Source organism: Chrysochloris asiatica, unplaced genomic scaffold, assembly GCF_000296735.1.
Source record: "Chrysochloris asiatica unplaced genomic scaffold, ChrAsi1.0 scaffold00034, whole genome shotgun sequence".
In the NCBI taxonomy this organism is placed as follows: domain Eukaryota; kingdom Metazoa; phylum Chordata; class Mammalia; order Afrosoricida; family Chrysochloridae; genus Chrysochloris; species Chrysochloris asiatica.
This window is the reverse complement of record NW_006408552.1, coordinates 18,450,803-18,467,929: the sequence shown is the minus strand read 5'-3', so window position 1 is coordinate 18,467,929 and position 17,127 is coordinate 18,450,803. Positions and strand designations below refer to the sequence as shown.

General features: G+C 51.9%; 1 protein-coding gene across 1 annotated transcript in view; it reads right to left on the bottom strand.

Moving 5' to 3' along the window:
• Positions 1-17,127, bottom strand: part of MAD1L1 (MAD1 mitotic arrest deficient-like 1 (yeast)) — a 361,165-nt gene that overhangs the window by 94,918 nt on the left and 249,120 nt on the right. The window contains exon 14 of the mRNA XM_006859789.1: positions 15,674-15,764. Within this exon, the coding sequence (XP_006859851.1) occupies positions 15,674-15,764 (91 nt within the window). The remainder of the gene's footprint in view (positions 1-15,673; positions 15,765-17,127) is intronic.

Sequence of the window (17,127 nt, the reverse complement as noted above, 5' to 3'; positions counted from 1 at the left end):
TAAAGTGGATAGAGAGAAATACTGTTAACTGATGGTCCATGGAGGAGATTATAATCAATGTAATGAAACGAGGTATATGATTTGTTGAATGTAAACCTGCTGATGTGCCCTGTAAACTTTCACTCAATCCACAATAAAAGCCTTAAAAAAAGAGTGTAGACTGGGGCAAGGACAGTCACATGGATCAATGGGACAGAGACAGCTTGGTCACCTGCAGTGGGGAGAGTATTTTCTCAGTGAATGCTGAGGTTCCGCTGGAAACGGCTATGACCTTGACCTCACACCATAGATGAAAGGTAGTTCTATCAAGAATGCAAATATAAAGAGGTCAGAGAATAATGTTCTAGAGGGAAAGAGAACATCTTTGTGACCTCAGAGTAGACAAAGATTTCTTAAATGGGATTCCAAATGTGTATACCACAAAGGAAAAAAAATAAGTAAATGAACCGGACTATATGAAAGTTAATGTCATCAAAAGGGTGAAAAGAGTGAACAAAGACAGACACTCATGTGTGACACAGGACACAGCCAGAACTTACAACAAGCTCATAAAAATGAAAATGAAAAAGTCAGATCATTCAATTTAGAAATGGATAAAAAGTTTGATCAGACACTTCACAAAAGATACCCAAAGAGCCAATAACCACATGAGAAAGTGCTCAAAGCAACCAACCATGAGCGAAATGAACATCAAGACCACACTGAGGTGCCCAGGTCCCTTCCAGGCTGACGAAGCCTGGACAGAGGGTAAAGACCTCTTGTGTCGGTGAGAGTCCAGAGCAGCCAGGACCCTCAGACTGTGGAGGATGGTAATTGGTACGGCCACTCTGACAAAACAGTTGACAGCACCAACATTCAGACAAACTCACATCTGTTCACCAAGACCCTACCCAAGAAGCCACTCAGTGCCCATGGAAAACATGAGGAGTCACATCACAGGAAATTTCCCTCCTGAAGATGGTGCTGTCAGGAGCCCTAGAGTTGGTTCCGACTCACTGATCCCATGTATAAGAGAACACAACTCTGCCCGTTCCTGCGCCATCTTCACAATCTGTGCTATATGTGAGTCCACTGTTGCTGTGTTAGTCCATTCTGCTGAGAGGCTTCCTCTTTTGCACTGACCTTCTACTTTACTAAGCATGATGTCCTTTTCCAGGGACTGCCCCTTCCTGATGATGCGTAAAACAGGTGAGAACGAGTCTCACCATGCTTGCTTCTAAGGAGCATTCTGGCTGTGCTTGTTCCAAAAGAGAATTGTTCATTCTTCTGGCAGTCTGTGGTATACTCAATATGGTTCTCCAACACCATCATTCAAAGGCATCTATTCTTCTTCAGTCTTCCTCATTCATTATTCAGCTTTCATATGCAAAAGAGGTGAGTAAAAATACCATAGCTTGAGGCAGGTACAACTTAGTCCTCAAAGTGATGTCTTTGCTTTTGAACACTTTAGAGAGGTCTTGTGCAGCTGATAACCAATGCACATAAAGCAGGCTCTCAACACATGGAAACAACAGTACACAAACAATGAGGGAAGGTAACAATGCTACTGGGGGGCTGAGTACCTCTTTACACCAAGCACTAACACAGGTTAAACAGTCTGTGCTCTGAGGAATGAGCACACAGCCTGCCTTAGAAGGAGGTGGGAAGGAAAGCCGGGGGTCCCGGGATATCTCGGAGGTTCAGCTTCTTGATACCGGTGCCAGTAACGTGCTCAGTTAGTGAAAGGAAGCTCATGACTGAACTGTATACTTTATGTATTGCTGCCAGTGGCTGGTCCAGCAGATTCCAACTCACAGTGGCCCCATGTGACAGAGTAGAACTGCCCCGTAGGGTTTCCTTAGCTGTGCCACTCTGTACTTATATATCATCTACTCACAGTGCCCCTGCATGATGGGGGGTTTCCTTGACTGTCATCTAATGTGTCACTACAAACTTGTATATACTCATAGATCATCGGCTCATAGCACCCCTGTGCAACAAAGTAAAATTGCCCCATAAGGTTTCCTTGGCTGTCATTTACTGTGTCACTATATAATTGTATATACTCTTATATATCATTGATTCACAGCACCCCCATGTGACAGAGAACTGCTCCGCGGGAAATCATCTATTGTGTCACTATACACTCGTATTTACTCATATATCATTGACTCACAGTGCCTCGGTGTGACAGAGGAGAACTGCCCTGTAGGGTTTCCCAGGCTGTCATCTTTATGGGAACAGACTGCAAGGTCTTTCTCCTGCAGAACCACTGAGTGGGTTCACATCACCAAACTGTTAGTCAGTTAGCAGCCCAATGCTTCACTGTTTCTCCCCCAGGGCTCCTTCTATATGTATCGCATTAGTCAATAAAGAAGTTTTAAAAGTGCATGTTGAACAAGTCCTTGAGTCCTCTTATGTTCAAGGACAGTTTTGCCCTCCATGTCCTAGTTACATGAATCAATTAAACTTGCCCTGCTCCCCTTCGGGAAGCTCATTTGCATTGGGTTCTGATTGAATGTCACTAAGAGTCACAGGGGTAGAATGGGACAGGCGCCACCTCATACTACACTGTTCTCACACAGCAGCTGGAGAGGCTGAGAGTGAACACGGATAACTGTCCAGATGAGTGGGATACTTTGATGAACAAGGATACTCACTTGAGGGTCTGCCTAGGGGCAAGAGTGGAGCACCAGGTGAGACTGCTAAGCCTGGCTCCATCTCTGCCCCAACTTTCTCAAGAGCTTACTGTGACTCTGGGCCAATGCCTTGGCTTCCCTGAATCCAACCATCCCACCATCCATCCACCCATGAATCCAACCATTCATCCATGAATCCAACCATCCATTTTCCATCCATCTATCCACCATGGACTCCTGGTGTAGAGCACTGTAGGTTAAGCAATGTACTGTGAACCACAAGATCGGCAGTTCAAACCCACCAAAGGCTCCCTGGAAACCCTACACAGGGTCGCTATGAATCAAAACCAACTCAACAGAGTTAACAACAGCATCGACCCATGAATCCAACCTTCCATCTATCCACCCATGAATCCAACCATCCATGAGTCAGCCAGCCATCTACCCATGAATTCAACCATCCACCCATCTATTAATGTACCCATTTTCTCACCCATTAATCCTCCCTCTCTCTGCCTCCCTTCCTTCTGCTCACTCACCCACCCATTCATCCATCCACAACCCCCAATTTCTTGTTGGTGTGTCTTGAAGGGTTTCAGGGGTGCCTAGATATGATCCCCTCAGCTCCTCAGCTCTAGAGCAGCTGGAATGACCTGGATGACCAGCCCAGTGGACGCTGCTGCCCTTGGCTCTAGTACCACATGATAGTCCCATTTCCCATCACTGTCATCAGCAGATGAGCTCTGACAATGTTCATGGACGCTCCTGTTTAATTGTCATTGTAGCCCAGGAAGGCCAGAGTTGCTACCCAAGGGTCATGCCATTTGGTGAGGTGGACTTTTCCCCTAGTAACTAAGGTATAAAAGTTTAGTGTGGTAGATTTGCTCCCTCATCTTGTTTCTCCTGTGGCCTCTACTAGGAACTGTCAGTTCCATATGCTTCATACAAACTACCCAGAACACAGTGGCTTCTAGCACTGCCATTTCTTGCCCAGGCATGTGGTCTATCCTGATCCCTTCACACAGCTACACTCAGCTGGTGGGGCTGTGGGATTAGAGGAATCAGCACTGCCACATCCACCCCTTAGGATCTGGCCTCTTTCAGGAGATAGGCTCTCCAGGCGGCCCAGGGTAGTATGCCTGCCAACGTCCTGCTAGCCAAAACTAGTCAGAGGGTGAGCCTAGGGTGAAGTGGGGGTCTAGACAAGTATCTCCACAACTCTAAGGTTGGTCTCCCCATTGACTCCTGAGCATGCTGTCCTATAGGAAGCCATGATAAGAACTCTCTATAGCTACAGTCACATGTTTGGGGAGGAGTATATCCAGGGGAGTCCTTGAATACGGTCTCTGCCCGTGAGCTCTTCCATGAGGTCCTGGATTAGACCAAACTCCTCCTGGAACCTGAGCCTGTGACTGAGGAAATATGGAGAAAGGCAGGCTCCTGAGTCAATTGACTGCCAGCTGTGCTGCAGACGTGGGGCGCCCTGAGGCTGTTCCATTTGGGGACAATCCCTTGCTCAACCATCCAATATCTATCCAATGACTCCTGGTGTAGTGCTGTAGGATAAGTGCCACACTAGGCTGGTGGACAGATGACCTGGCACCCCTGCAAGGACAGAGAATGGCATGGAGACTCAGGACCCCAACTGTGGGTAGTCCCACCTTGCAGCTGTACAGCTCAGCCTAGTCTCCTCCCTACGCTGGGCCCTCACATCTTTACCCACTATGGGAGTGGTATCTGGCCTTCCAGCTATTCTGAGCAGCAGGCTCACACAGGACAGAGAGAGCAGTTGAGCTGAATAGAGCTGGTTCAGGGCCTAAAGAGATGCAGCGCTCCACCACACCTCCTGCCCTCCCTCTCACCTGGCCCAGTAGTAAGGTTCAGGTGGCACCTAGCCAGATGCAGGTCTCTTTCCTCAGTATCTACCTCACCCACCGTGGCCACCAGGCCCGGATCAGACAGGGCATGGTGGAGGGCACATAGAGACAACACTATAGGGGCTGGTCCATATGACAGCACCTGGCAGGTGAGTTACCACACCCTGGCCAGGGAGGTCACCAAGTAGACACGGACTGGGCGGCACTTCCCTGACTACATCCTTCCATCCGCATGGGCCCAGCACAGCTCCACATGCCACATAGCCGGGCAGCCAGGAGTGAGGTCTGAAAGACTGAGAAGGCCACCCCCAGCAGACAGGCACAGTGGGTGACTTGGCGGGGGCGGAGGAGCCAGGGCCATGGGTGGCCGAGTGGATGGGTGAGGATGGTGAGCTGACAGCTTTGAGGAAGAAAGGGAGAACGGCTGTAATCTTCTGCTGGAAATGTGTTGCCTTATTTGATTCGAAGCTGAGAAAACTTGGAGACACTGATGAGCGTCTCAAACAGGAAAGTTCTGAGCTGCCTTTGATGTGATGGCGCGATTACTGACTACACAGAAACACCTCCCCCGCTGGTGGGGTACCTGGCAACTCTGCTAGCACGAGGTGGTCACATGCTGGGGGAGGTGACATGGTGCAAGGGGCTCTGTGGACGGACGAACTGACAGACAGATGGAAGGGTGGGCAGCTGGGTGTGGCCCTGCAGACAGCCAAGGAGCTGGCAGTGTCTGTCCACCTTTGGGAGAGGAATGGGCCAGACGCAGAAGACAGGAGGGGTCATGGGGGTAGGACAGATGGGGGCCAGGGCTCCTCTGCAAGGAAGAGGGTGTGGGCCCTAAGGAGTGCAAGTCTTAAGGGGCTGCTGCAGAACTGAGGCAGGGGATGCTGGCAGAAGGGTCTGGTATGGGTTCAGGGAAAATCCCTGACAAACTCTTCTGAGACACACAGAGATGCAGGGATGCTGAGGCTCAGAGAGGGTGAGTGACCAGCTGCGACCACACAGCAGATGGGATACTGGCCAGGGCCGTATCACGTCCTCTCCCAGCCCCGAGCCTCCTCTCTGTGGTCTGGTTCACAGCAGCCCAAGAGCAGCACCATGTTGGGGGGCACAGGCCAGAGGCCTTAGGCTCACAGGCCAGAGGAAGGGTCTCAAGAGGCTATGTCAGGGAGGAAGTCCCCCAGTGACCCACAGGGCAGAGGAGAGGTCTCTGAAGGTCCCAGACCACCTACTGGAAAATGTGGGCAGCAGGAAGGGTGGGGTTGGCGGGCGCCAGCACCCTGCGCCTGAGGCGCATACTAAGAGACCCTGCTGGGCAGAGGCAGCAATGCAAGGAGAATTAAAAAGCACAGTTAAATAACCGCCAATCCTCATGCATATTTATAGATCACCCGGCCTCGAAACAAAATCCATACCTCTCCTGGCTAATGCCAGTCTGAAGTAGAGATGTTCTGGGCAACTTTGGGGGTGAGGGGCAGGAACAGGGCTGGCAGGGGAGCAGTCTGGACCCTCTCTGGAGTCCCTTCCCAGCCCACACTAGTCACCAGGGATGAGCATGTGGCCTTCAGCGGGTCAGGTGAAGAAGAGCACGTGAGGTGGCCCAGGCCGTGGGGTGGGTGAGGGTCAGGTGGGTGCCTTCAGAGAGATGATGCTGAGATGCAGCTGCATACCAGGGCCATGGGCTGAGGGTCCCTCACCAGTCAGGCCCTGTGCACCCCAATGGGAAGCCTCTGTCTTCCCTCCAGTTTTCCCTCTGTCAAATGTCTGTGGGCTGGGGCTTTGGCCACTGTGTGTGAAGCTCAAAAGAGGGAGCACTGAGGAAGAAGGAAAGACCATCCATGCCATAATGTGCATGTGTGGGGTTCCAGATGGCCAGGGACAGAGGCCCCCTCACCCTTAACATGCCCACCCCATCACCTGCGAGGGCTGTTTCCTAGGGCTTCAAGCTGGTTTCCTGGGATACAGCCCAGTATAGCCTCGTTGTTGTTGTTAAGTGCCATTCGAGTCGGTTCCAACCCATAGCAACCCTGTATTGGGTTTTTGAGGAGCAGCTGGTGAGCTTGAGCTGCTGACTTTGAGGTTGAATGCGACTTTGCAGTTCAGCGCATTAACCCACAGTGCCACACCAGGACTCTAGTATGGTCTTAGAAACTGATACTGAGAACCTGTCTGAAACCCGACTAGGCCACTTTGGTTTGTTCATCTATAAAATGGGAAAAATCACCCCTGTGTGTCTGTGTGTCATACCGTGCGGGCTTGTGTGCTGCGGTGAAGCTGGGTGCTATGCTACTCATGGTGGATAGGTTTCAGCAGGTCTTCCTGAGTAAGACTAGGAAGAAAGCTCTGCTGTTCTCTTACAAAAGTCAGTCAAGGAAAGCAGAACAGTGTCTCATGGAGTGCTGGCAGATGAGTCCCTGAGGTCAGAGGCACTCAGAATACCCCACGGCCACACCAATGACATTGTGTTCTGACGTATGCAGGTCTCCACGGGTCACAACACAACAACAAACAGCATGGTTTAGCTCACCAGGTCCTTGGGGAGATGAACAAGAGACGCTGAACTGCAGGCAGTTCTGTGGTGCCAGTGACTGACTGACTCATGGAGAAAGCCAGCGCTTGCCCTACCCTCGCCTCTCATCTGTCGGCTGACCCCAGGGTCAGCTCGATCTCCACATTTGTCTGAAGACCCTGCATGGCCAGAGCCATCTCTGAGAACAATGGCGAGGGGTAGGGTGAGAGTAATGTGCTCCCCTCCACCCAGAGAAAAATGTGGGACCAGGGGGTGGGGATGGAGACGTAGCCCGTGGAAAGAGAACCTAGTCCTGTCACACTACTGTACCCCCTGAGTCCCAGGACCCTCTTGTGCACACCACATGCTCCTTCTTCCCTCGCTGTGCCCCATCACTTCCATTCTCACAAAAAACCGTGTCTGACCCATATCCTCTCAAACTGGCCTAGTAGGCAAAGCCATGTCCAACTGGTGAGGGTACCAAAGGCCACTGAGATGAGCCCATGGGATGCAGATGTGGCAGTGGAGGGGGTCACTGAGTACAAGATGGGTGGGGCTGAGCACTCTCCTGGGACAGTGCCTCCCCTCCAGGACAGGCACCACTGTCACAGGCTTCCAAGAGGCCACACTCAGGGCCACTGGCTGACCACCACACCCTTCTTCCCCACCATGTACACACAGGGCACACTGGTTGGCCATTACACTCTGTTCCTCACCAGTACACCGAAGGACTCAGTTAACTGAGTCCTGTGTCCCACTCCGAGTGCACCCAGGTCACCAGAAGTCTCTGTCAGGGTGGGACAGTGAGACTGGTGTGGAAGGCTGCCTCCTAGGCCCTCTCCAAGCTCCAGGAGCACATCATCCTGCCCCATCCCCATAGCTGCAGTCGGTATCGTAAGAGAGAGAAGGACGACACAGTGACCTCCTGGGCAGATGGCCTCTGTGTCCAGCTGGTCCGAGAGCCCAGAGGCCTTGTCGTGTCCTTCAGCCTAGACTAGTATGTCCTGGAGCAATGCAGCTGGACCCTCTGCACTAGAAAGGAACCAAGCTGATGTGTCTGAGGGTCCCTGGGACCGAGCTCCCAGGAAGTGGCACCCGGGAGAAAGGGGCTTAATATTCAGGGCGCGTCACTCGCCTCATAAAAAATCAAACGGAATCAGCGCCTGTGGAAGCTCCAACACACAAGTGCACATCGCGAGCGGGCTTTTTTTAGCCCTCGCGTTAATAAACATGAGCAGCCTGCGAGCCGCCTCACCGGGTGGGGCTCCTTCCCCCTTCCATTAAGTGTCTCCTCTTACACAGAATGTTCTGGAAGGCCAGCTGGACCCCCTTCAAGTCCCACTCTTGGCCTGGTGTGGGCATGGGCAGCAAGGTGGGAAAACAAGGACAGGGGTCTTCCCTCTGTTGCAGTCACACTGTGCCTCTGATGGCGCCGCCCCCTGACTCCCGACTCCCCAGGCCTCTGATGGCCCTCCCCTAATGCCCGACACCTAGCCCCAGGTCTCTGGTACATATACACCATACCTTGATGTCAAACCCCCACCTCCAGGTCTCTGATAAACCTGCCCCTAAAGTTCAACCCTTGGCCCCCTGCCTCCTGATACCCAACCACCACACATCTGATGGCCTCCAACCCCTTACCCCCAGGCTTCTGACACATGCCCAACTCCCCAGCCCCAGATAGCCCTGTCCCCTAATGCCCAATCCCCAGGCCCTATGACTCTGACACATGCCCCACCCCATTCCCCCAGTTCTCTGATGGCTCCCAAATGCCCAATCCCAGTCCCCAGGCCTCTGACATACATACCCTGTCCCCTGATGTGCACCACTACCCCGCAGGTCTGTGATGGTCCTCTAATGCCCAGTCCCCAGGCTTCTGATATAATACCCCACCCCTCCGGTACAGGTCCCCTGATGCCTAGGCCATCTGGCTCCCCAAATGCTCACTGCCTCACCACCACCACCCTGATGTCCACCCCTGACCTAGCCCCCATGGCCAAGCACAAGACACAGCCCTGTCAGCTCCCTGGGAAAAGTCCAGTGCTCACGCCTTCCATACAGTAGGCTGCAGGTGTACTAGGGCAGAGCTGAGCCAAAGACAGAGTAAACAAACCAGAAGATATACCAGCTGGAGGGAAATACAAGGGGACATGGACCCCATCTTCCTAAGCTAATCTTTTCATCCTGAACTGAGAATGATACCTCCTCTTGGGGAAGGGAGCTAGGCCAGCTGATTCTAAATTTCATATGAAAAGCAAACAAGAGCCACTAGGAAAACCCTAAGTGAGCAGAACCCTGGGGGTGGGGGTGGGGGTGGGGAGTGGGGTGAGACGTGTCATTGATTAGAACTACCCTGACCAGCCTGAGCAGACACACAGACTATGGAAGGAGACACAACCAGACATATACAAGAAGATGCGATTTTCGGGCCACTGGTAGCCATCTTTAAAAAACAGGCTGAATTCATCCTGTCGACTGGTGGTACAGTGATTAAGCACACTGCTGCTAAAGATCGGCAGTTTGAACCCACCCAGAGACTCCTAGGGAGTAACGATGTGGCAATGTGCTTCTGTAACAATGACTATATACAAAGACCCTATGGGGTGGTCCAACTTTGTCCTGTAGGGCTATTCTGAGTCAGAATCAGCCCCCCAGTACTGACAGCAACACTTTTATACAGAAAAAAGGAAAAAAAAAAATTAAATTCAAACAGACTGAAGGGCAGAAACACAGCCATAAGAAAGTTCAAAGAAACCATGGTAGAAATCTTTTCTTTTATAACCTTAATTTCAGAAAGATCAAAACTTGACAAGAACCTAGGAGCCAAAATAAAAACAAGAAGGTGGTAAATAAAGTTCAGTTATATATGAAAACTAAAAATCAAAAACTTCTTGTTAAAATAAAGAACACACACCTCAGTCAAAGACAAAAGACAAATGATAAATTGGGAAAACACATTTGTAACTTATAACAGAAAGAGTTAATATCCTTCACATACAAAGAGCTTCCAGAAATCAACAAGACAAAGGCCAACCATCCATTGAAAGATGATGTCTGAAAAGACTCTCTCTCCTAGAAGGGATAAGTGTAAATGCTACAAAGGTATCATTCGCCATCTACTGGGTCAGCAAGGCACTCAAGTACAGTATCTGCCAAGAACTGCTTGGCACATGTGCCCTTTGGCCCTGTTCACTCTTTTCTGGAAACGTATCCTGTCTACGGACCTGCAGACACTGCAGATGCCTTATACAGCAGACTACTCGCTGCAGTAGCATTGTTTATACAATTGCCCACACTTCCATTCTCCCTGGCAGTGTGTCCTGGAAGGGAATGAGCTCGGAGAGGCAGGGAGTGACAAAGCCAGGTGCAAAGCAGGTTGAAAACATGCTACCTTCCCAGTTAGAAAGAGTGAAAAGGAAGAACATATGTTTTAAAAATAATGGGCACTGAGTTCACCAAAGCTGCCAGACATGAGGACACTGCACTAGGGTGTAATGTGCACAGAACTCTCATCACAGTCACCCAGAGGTCAGGCAGAAGGGGCCTCACTATATAGATGATGAAACCCCAGGGGCTACAAGACATCTCGTCCACCCACTCACTGGCACACAGGCCAGGGCCCAGGAGGGGGTCCTACCAGGCAGACACAGACTAGGGGATGTTGGAAGAGAGACAGAGTCTATGTAGGAGTCCCCAAGATATGGCTGGACAGTGCTGGAGGAGTGCTGCAGCGAGAGTTGCTCGCGAGGGTCCTTTCTCATAGCTCTGGGCTCCCCTAAGTAGGACAGGGGTGGCAGTGTCACCTTGCTCCTCATCACAGGCATTTTGGTGTTCAGTGGGACTCAAGGTAGGGGCGGGGCTGGGGACCCCGAAGCGTGGCAGGCTGCCTAGCCCCAGGATCCTGGCTGCATTTCTCCTTGCCCTGTGGCAGGTCTCCACCTTCACCTGCTCTCTGGAGACCACATCCTGCTCTCACAGTGCTCAGGGAAGGTGAAGGGTAAGGGCTGGCCCACACAGAACAGCACCTGTACTGGCCCTCACAGCTGGTGCTATTCCTCTGGCCTCAGGTGTCCAGCTGTGCTGATGGCACCACAAGTTTTTGTCTGTCTTTCAGCAATTCTGCCTCACCAATTATATGAATGCCATGTGGCTACCACCAGCATCCCACAGCCAAGTTTCACATCAACATGGACAGATACTCAAAGTTTAGGCGACAATTCCTCCTTACCCCCACCCTCTTACCCGCCTGTGCCATGGAATACTGTCCCAGACTTCATCGGAAAAACACCAATCATTAGAGTAAAGCCAGAGAAGTGGAGGGTCAGTGAAATCAAGGGCAGTCCTACATGTGATGGACTGAACATGGCCTCAGTGGGCCAAAAGTGCAGGACCAGGGAAACATTTCCTTCTGCTGGACATTAAGGTAGATATGAGGTGTGACTGATGATGCCCAGCATCTTTCCATGCGCCACGTGTATAGCTTCTGTGGTGAGATGTCTATTGGAATCCTCTGTCCATTTCCCGACTGGGTAGCCTGTCTTTTGCTGTTCCGTGGCAGGAGTTCTTCACGTATTCTGCACGGTAAACTCCGATCTCCTATGTTTCCTCCCAGTTTGCAGGTTCTTTCTTGGGTCTTGTGCAGCTTGTGCTCAGCCATCAAGATGTTCACGGCAGGTAGAGCTCAGAGCTGCAGGGGTCACGGGGGCGTGAGGTGTCCTGATCTATGGAAGGTAGTTTGTCTCCATGCTGAGCAAGTTTCTAGGCCCCTCCAGGTCCACCCAGTGACACCCCATAAAACATGGAGCTCTGACATCAACCCCGTGCTGCCCTCAGGAAGTAAGGTTGAGTTGGGGGACAGACATGCTCAGGCCACACTGGTCAGCAGTGGGAGATCAAGAACAGCACCAGAGGCAGGAAGGGTTCTAGGGAGACTGAAGTTGATGGTGCACAGGATAGGGTGGCAGGGAAGAAACCCTCCCACCCACAGGTATGGGCCAGAGGCCCTGCACTGTGTGTGAAGACAGCCTGGTAGTGTTGAGGTCTCGGGGGTCCCGGTGCACACCATCACCTTCATCGTGGGTGGGGTCTTGAAGAGATGGGGGAGGGTAGGTGGGGCGGGAGGGGGGACTCCTGTTCGCCACCCCCACTGAGCTAGCGTCTAAGATTAGATGGCCACCCGCCTGGTGACGCAGGACGGTGCGGGGACAGTCTCCACGGGCACTGTGCGCCTTCCGCTTGCAGGGAACCCAGCAATTTTCTGCCCACTCCTTTTCCAAAAAAGACGCATGTTTGAAATGTCACTAGGCTGAGTCTCCTTCCTGAGCCCCACCTCGGGGACCAGCGGCAGCACTGCCCATCAGTGCCCCCACCCCACCTACCCAGGGGAGGGCATCACGCCAGGGGAAGGGGGAGCAAAACCTTCTAGAAAACGGTTCCAATGTACCAGGAGAGGGGCCACCAATCCCTGACCCTTACTGTGCCTAGGCAGGAGCTTCAGATCCCAATCATTGAATGTACACCGAACCTCTAGGGATGTCACAGCAATCTGGGTTCATGCAATTGTACACTTGTACACCTCCATACTACAGGGGTGGGGATGGGGGTGTGGCTGGGGGCTCAGACATAGTGAGGTCCTGGGGATAGGAAACCTAACTCCTCTCCACTTTAGGACACTGTCTCAGGACAGAACTGTCCCTCACCCCTGTCCCAACCTCTGTGGCACCCGCCTTGCTAACTAGACTCCTCAGAGCATCATGGCCCATAGTGGCCTTTCTGATCCATGATGTCACTGTGCAGAAACACAAATGTGACACACCACACACCTCAGGCATGAGGTCAGCTAGTGTCCCCTGTTCTCAGAGCACCCTCAGGCTGGTGGGGTCAGCTCCCTATCATCACAGGGAGGACATGAGGGTCAAGGCAGCTCAGCAGGTACCTTCACTGTACCCTATGGCCATCTGCTGGAAGGCAGTTCATCACAAGAAAGAAAAGACAGCAGATCATCTGGTCTCAGGTCTGCAGACCCCAGGCTGGGGGGAAAGGGCCACGGGTGGAAGGAGGTTAGGTCCTAGAAGACACCCAAGTCTACTGGGTCACAGCACAGAGGTGCATGGGAGAAGTGTACAAGACCACTGGGAGAAGTTGGGGAGTTGTGGAGGGGTGGATTTGGGGCTCGAGGAATAAAACAAAACTGACCCAAAGTCACTGCTGTCAAGTTGACTCTGTGCCAGAGTAGAGCTGGGCTCCATAGGGTTTTCTTGGCTGCAGTCTCTCCAGAAGAGATTAGAGCAGGTGTTTTCTAAGTAGCCAAAAGATGGACACAACCCAAGTGTCCAGCAGCAGATGATGGATGCAGCCAGCGTGGCCAGCTCACACACTGGAGTACCACTCAGTCACTAAGAGAAGTGGAGTCCTGCTGCAGGCTACCACACGGATGAACCTGGAACACACTACTCAGGGAGGAAGTCAGACAAGGAAGGACACGTACACTCAGAGCCCGCGTCTACGGAATCTCTACAAGTAAATGCAGAGACCAAACTTCACTGGTGGTCACCAGGGGCTAGGGGAGGGCTACTGCTGGGGGTGCTGGATTTCTGTTGGGGGGAGGAAGGGAGAGGCACATAATGTTTGGAAACGGGTGGTGCTGTACAGTGTGGGAACTGTGACTCGTGCCATGGAATTACACGTGTAAAAAGTGGTGGAAACAGCAAGTGCCTTGTGACATATATTTTACCACCAAATTAAAAAACAACAAACAAACAAACATGGAAAGCAAAGGGTTCAGGTCAGTGGCTGAGTGTGCGAGGGAGAGATGGTCCCACTGGGGCCACTCCGCCCTGACCCCCAGCACCGAACTGTGACGGGACTGTGTCTCCTCGCCAACCAGCTGTGAACTAATTACACAAAGTTCTAGTTGAGCTCCCTCTCCAAGCATATGTTCCCAATTAAGTCACACTGCAGCTGATTTTATCCATCTTCTGTGAAGACTCTCCGTCTCCAGGGGAGAGCGGGGAGCAGGGAGTATGAGGGGCACTCCATGGCCCCAGCACTGGGCACACAGCTCAGAGGGCACTCAGGGCCCAGCCTCCTCCCGCCTGCAGCGGATGGCCCAGAACTTCTCACGTCTGGGAGGTCTTTGCAAGTCAGCTGTGGGGCCAGGACTGTCCAGGACGACTGGGACCACAGGGCCATGGGCAGGTGGGTTCAGACCTGGGTCTGTTTGACACAGATGCCGAAGTGCTGGCCCTTCCCTGGACCACCCTCATGTCCACATGGCTGACTCCAAACCACTGTCACCCCCACTGCCTATCTGCAGGATTCGGCCTTAATACGGGACCAGATGTGCCAGAGCCAGCCCCCCAGGCCCAAGCACCCCAAGATGCATGCTGCACAAAGAGGGGCCTCTACTCCTAGGTGGTAGGTGGTAGAGCCCTATGGGGGTTAGTTAGCATCATCCTGACACAGAGCAGCCCACCACCCTCCCAGGAACCACAGGTGACAGTGGGGGCCAACGGGAGCTGGTTGCACACAGCATTCAGCCCTCACCACTGGGCCCACCTACTTCTCAAAACCATGCCAACCGTACCCAGGACTATCGGCCCCGATGCCCAGAAAACAGGGTGAACACTTGTGTCAGGGACAACCCGAGAGACATTAGCACTCCCACATGATGTGGCCCATGATGGTGGCCTGTGGCCGCCCTCTGCCCTACCCCCCACCCAGGGTCGGGAGCCAAATTACAGCATTACAATGACAGTTTTAAGAGCAACACTCGGCTGCTGCACCACGCTTTATCAAAGTTGTCACTTCTCCCACTCCAGGAACGGGTAATAAAAAAGAGATTCGATTCGCTGCTAATAGATGTCAAGATAAAATCTATGGCCTGTCTAAAGTCTGGGTAGCTTCAACCTGGGGGTTCCTGCCATGGGACCATTCAGACCAAGGGGAGAAGAAGGAAGGAAAAAGGCTAGAGAGTGGAAACAGTGGCCCTGTGACAAGGTGGAAGACAAGTGGCATCTGTGGAGACTGGCTCGGACAGAAACCCAGAACCAAACAGACAAGTGTCTGCAGCAGCTACACCTACATGTGTCCAGCTCCCAAGGGTGCCAAGACCCTAGAAGGCCCCAGGATCTCTTGTCAGCAGCAAGGAGAAGAGAGGGCAACACTTGAGTGTGTATGGGGGTGTGCAGCCATCCATGGAGCAGGAACGCGCTTCCTGGAAGGAACAGGGGATAGGGCGGCCGATTCACAAATGCCAGTTCATGGTCAGGGACACACACCCAGGCCAAGGGGATGCACTTGCTCTGCTGGACCTGAGGACGCATGTGTCCTACCACAGAAGGGGTGTGTGTGATGGCTTTCCCTTAGTTCACTGAGTTAGGATGTAGAAGGAGCTCTGGTAGCATAGTGGTTACGATCGGGCTGCGAACCTTAAGGTCAGCGGTTCGAAACTACCAGCTGCTCCGCGGGAGAAAAATGAGGCTTTCTATTCCCGTAAAGATTTACACCCTCGGAAACCCTATACAGGGTCGCTATGGGTCAGAACCGACTCGATGGCACATAGCATAACAACGGTCTGTGGGTACAGGAACCAGAGACAGGCATGTTGGGGAAGAGCCAGGAGGCCAGGGAATGGCTGACAGAGATGTGTACCGCCGCCCCCCTACACCTACCTTCAGGGTGAGCTTCTCCAGCTGCATCTCCAGGGCCATCTTCTCTTCCTCCAGGTGCCTCCGCTCCCCTTCCAGCTCCTCAACCTTTAATCTGTGCAGAGAGAAAGTACTATAGATTGGACTGTCTCCCCCAAATATGTGCAGTAAATCCTAACCCCTACCTAACCACAAGGTTGGTGCTTCAAACCCTCCGGCTGCTCCTCAGAAATCTTATACAGGGTAGCTATGCGTGGGAACTGACTTGACGGCACTTCACAACAACAACGACAAGAGTGAAGGAAAGAAGCTGTAGTAGCATGACAGTTAAGCGCTTAACCACTAACGGCACGATTGGTGGTTGGAACCCACCCAGCGGTTCCATGGAGAAAATACCTGGCGATCTGCTCCTGTAAAGGTAACGGCCTAGGAAATCCTAAAAGGCAGCTCTGCTCTGTCTCTCGGGGTCGCCAGTTAACTCGACAGCCCCCCACAACAGCACACGAGGTGAAGGAAGCAAGATCAGGCGGTGCCTGGTCCTATCAGTTAGATGAGACAGCATTATTTATGGAGCATGGAGTGTAGACTTTGGGAAGATCTTAGCTCAGAGGTGGGCAAAAGTCAGCAGGCGACTGAGCACTGCCCCAGGGCAGCTGAGCAAATCCGAAAGGCAGCACCTGAAAGAACCAAACTCTTCCCAAGAAACTGCCTGCAATCCTGAGCAACACTCAGGACGGTTGACAAGAAAACAAAGCATCCAGCACCCAATACGACAAAGTTCACAATGCCTGTCATCCACTCCAAGATTGTGGTGGTTAGGTCTAGCTAAATCACTTCCAACCTTATGCACAAATGAAACCCTGCTTGATCCTGCGCCACCCTCAAAATTGTTGCTACACTTGAACCCATCTTTGCAGCTACTGAGTCAGCCCTTTTTGTTGAGGGTCTTTTTAACTGACCCTCTACTTTACCAAGCAGATGTCTTTCTCCAGGGACAGGTCTCTCCTGGTGGTACATTCCAAAGTACGTGAGATGACGTTTTTCCATCTCATTTATAAGGCGCAGTCTGGCTGTACTTCTTCCAAAACAGGTTTGTTTGTTCTTCTGGCAGCCCAATATACTCCACCAACAACATAATTCAAAGTTATCAATTCTTCTTCGATCTTCTTTATTCACTGTCCAGCTTTTGCACATATATGAAGCAACTTAAAATACCATGGCTTGAGGTAGGTGCACCTTAGTCCTCAAAGTGACATCTTTGCTTTTGACACTTTAAAGGGGTCTGTGCAGCAGAGATCCCTGACAACTTCAATCTTTCCTAAAATGATCATGATGTTTCTTGTTGGTCTGGTTGTGAGAATTTGTGCTTTATGTTGAGGTGTGACCCATACTGAAGGCTGTATTCGTTGAACTTCATCAGAAAATGCTTCAACCCCCCCAACCCCCCCCCCCAAAAAAAAAAAAAAAGCTAAAGAGGA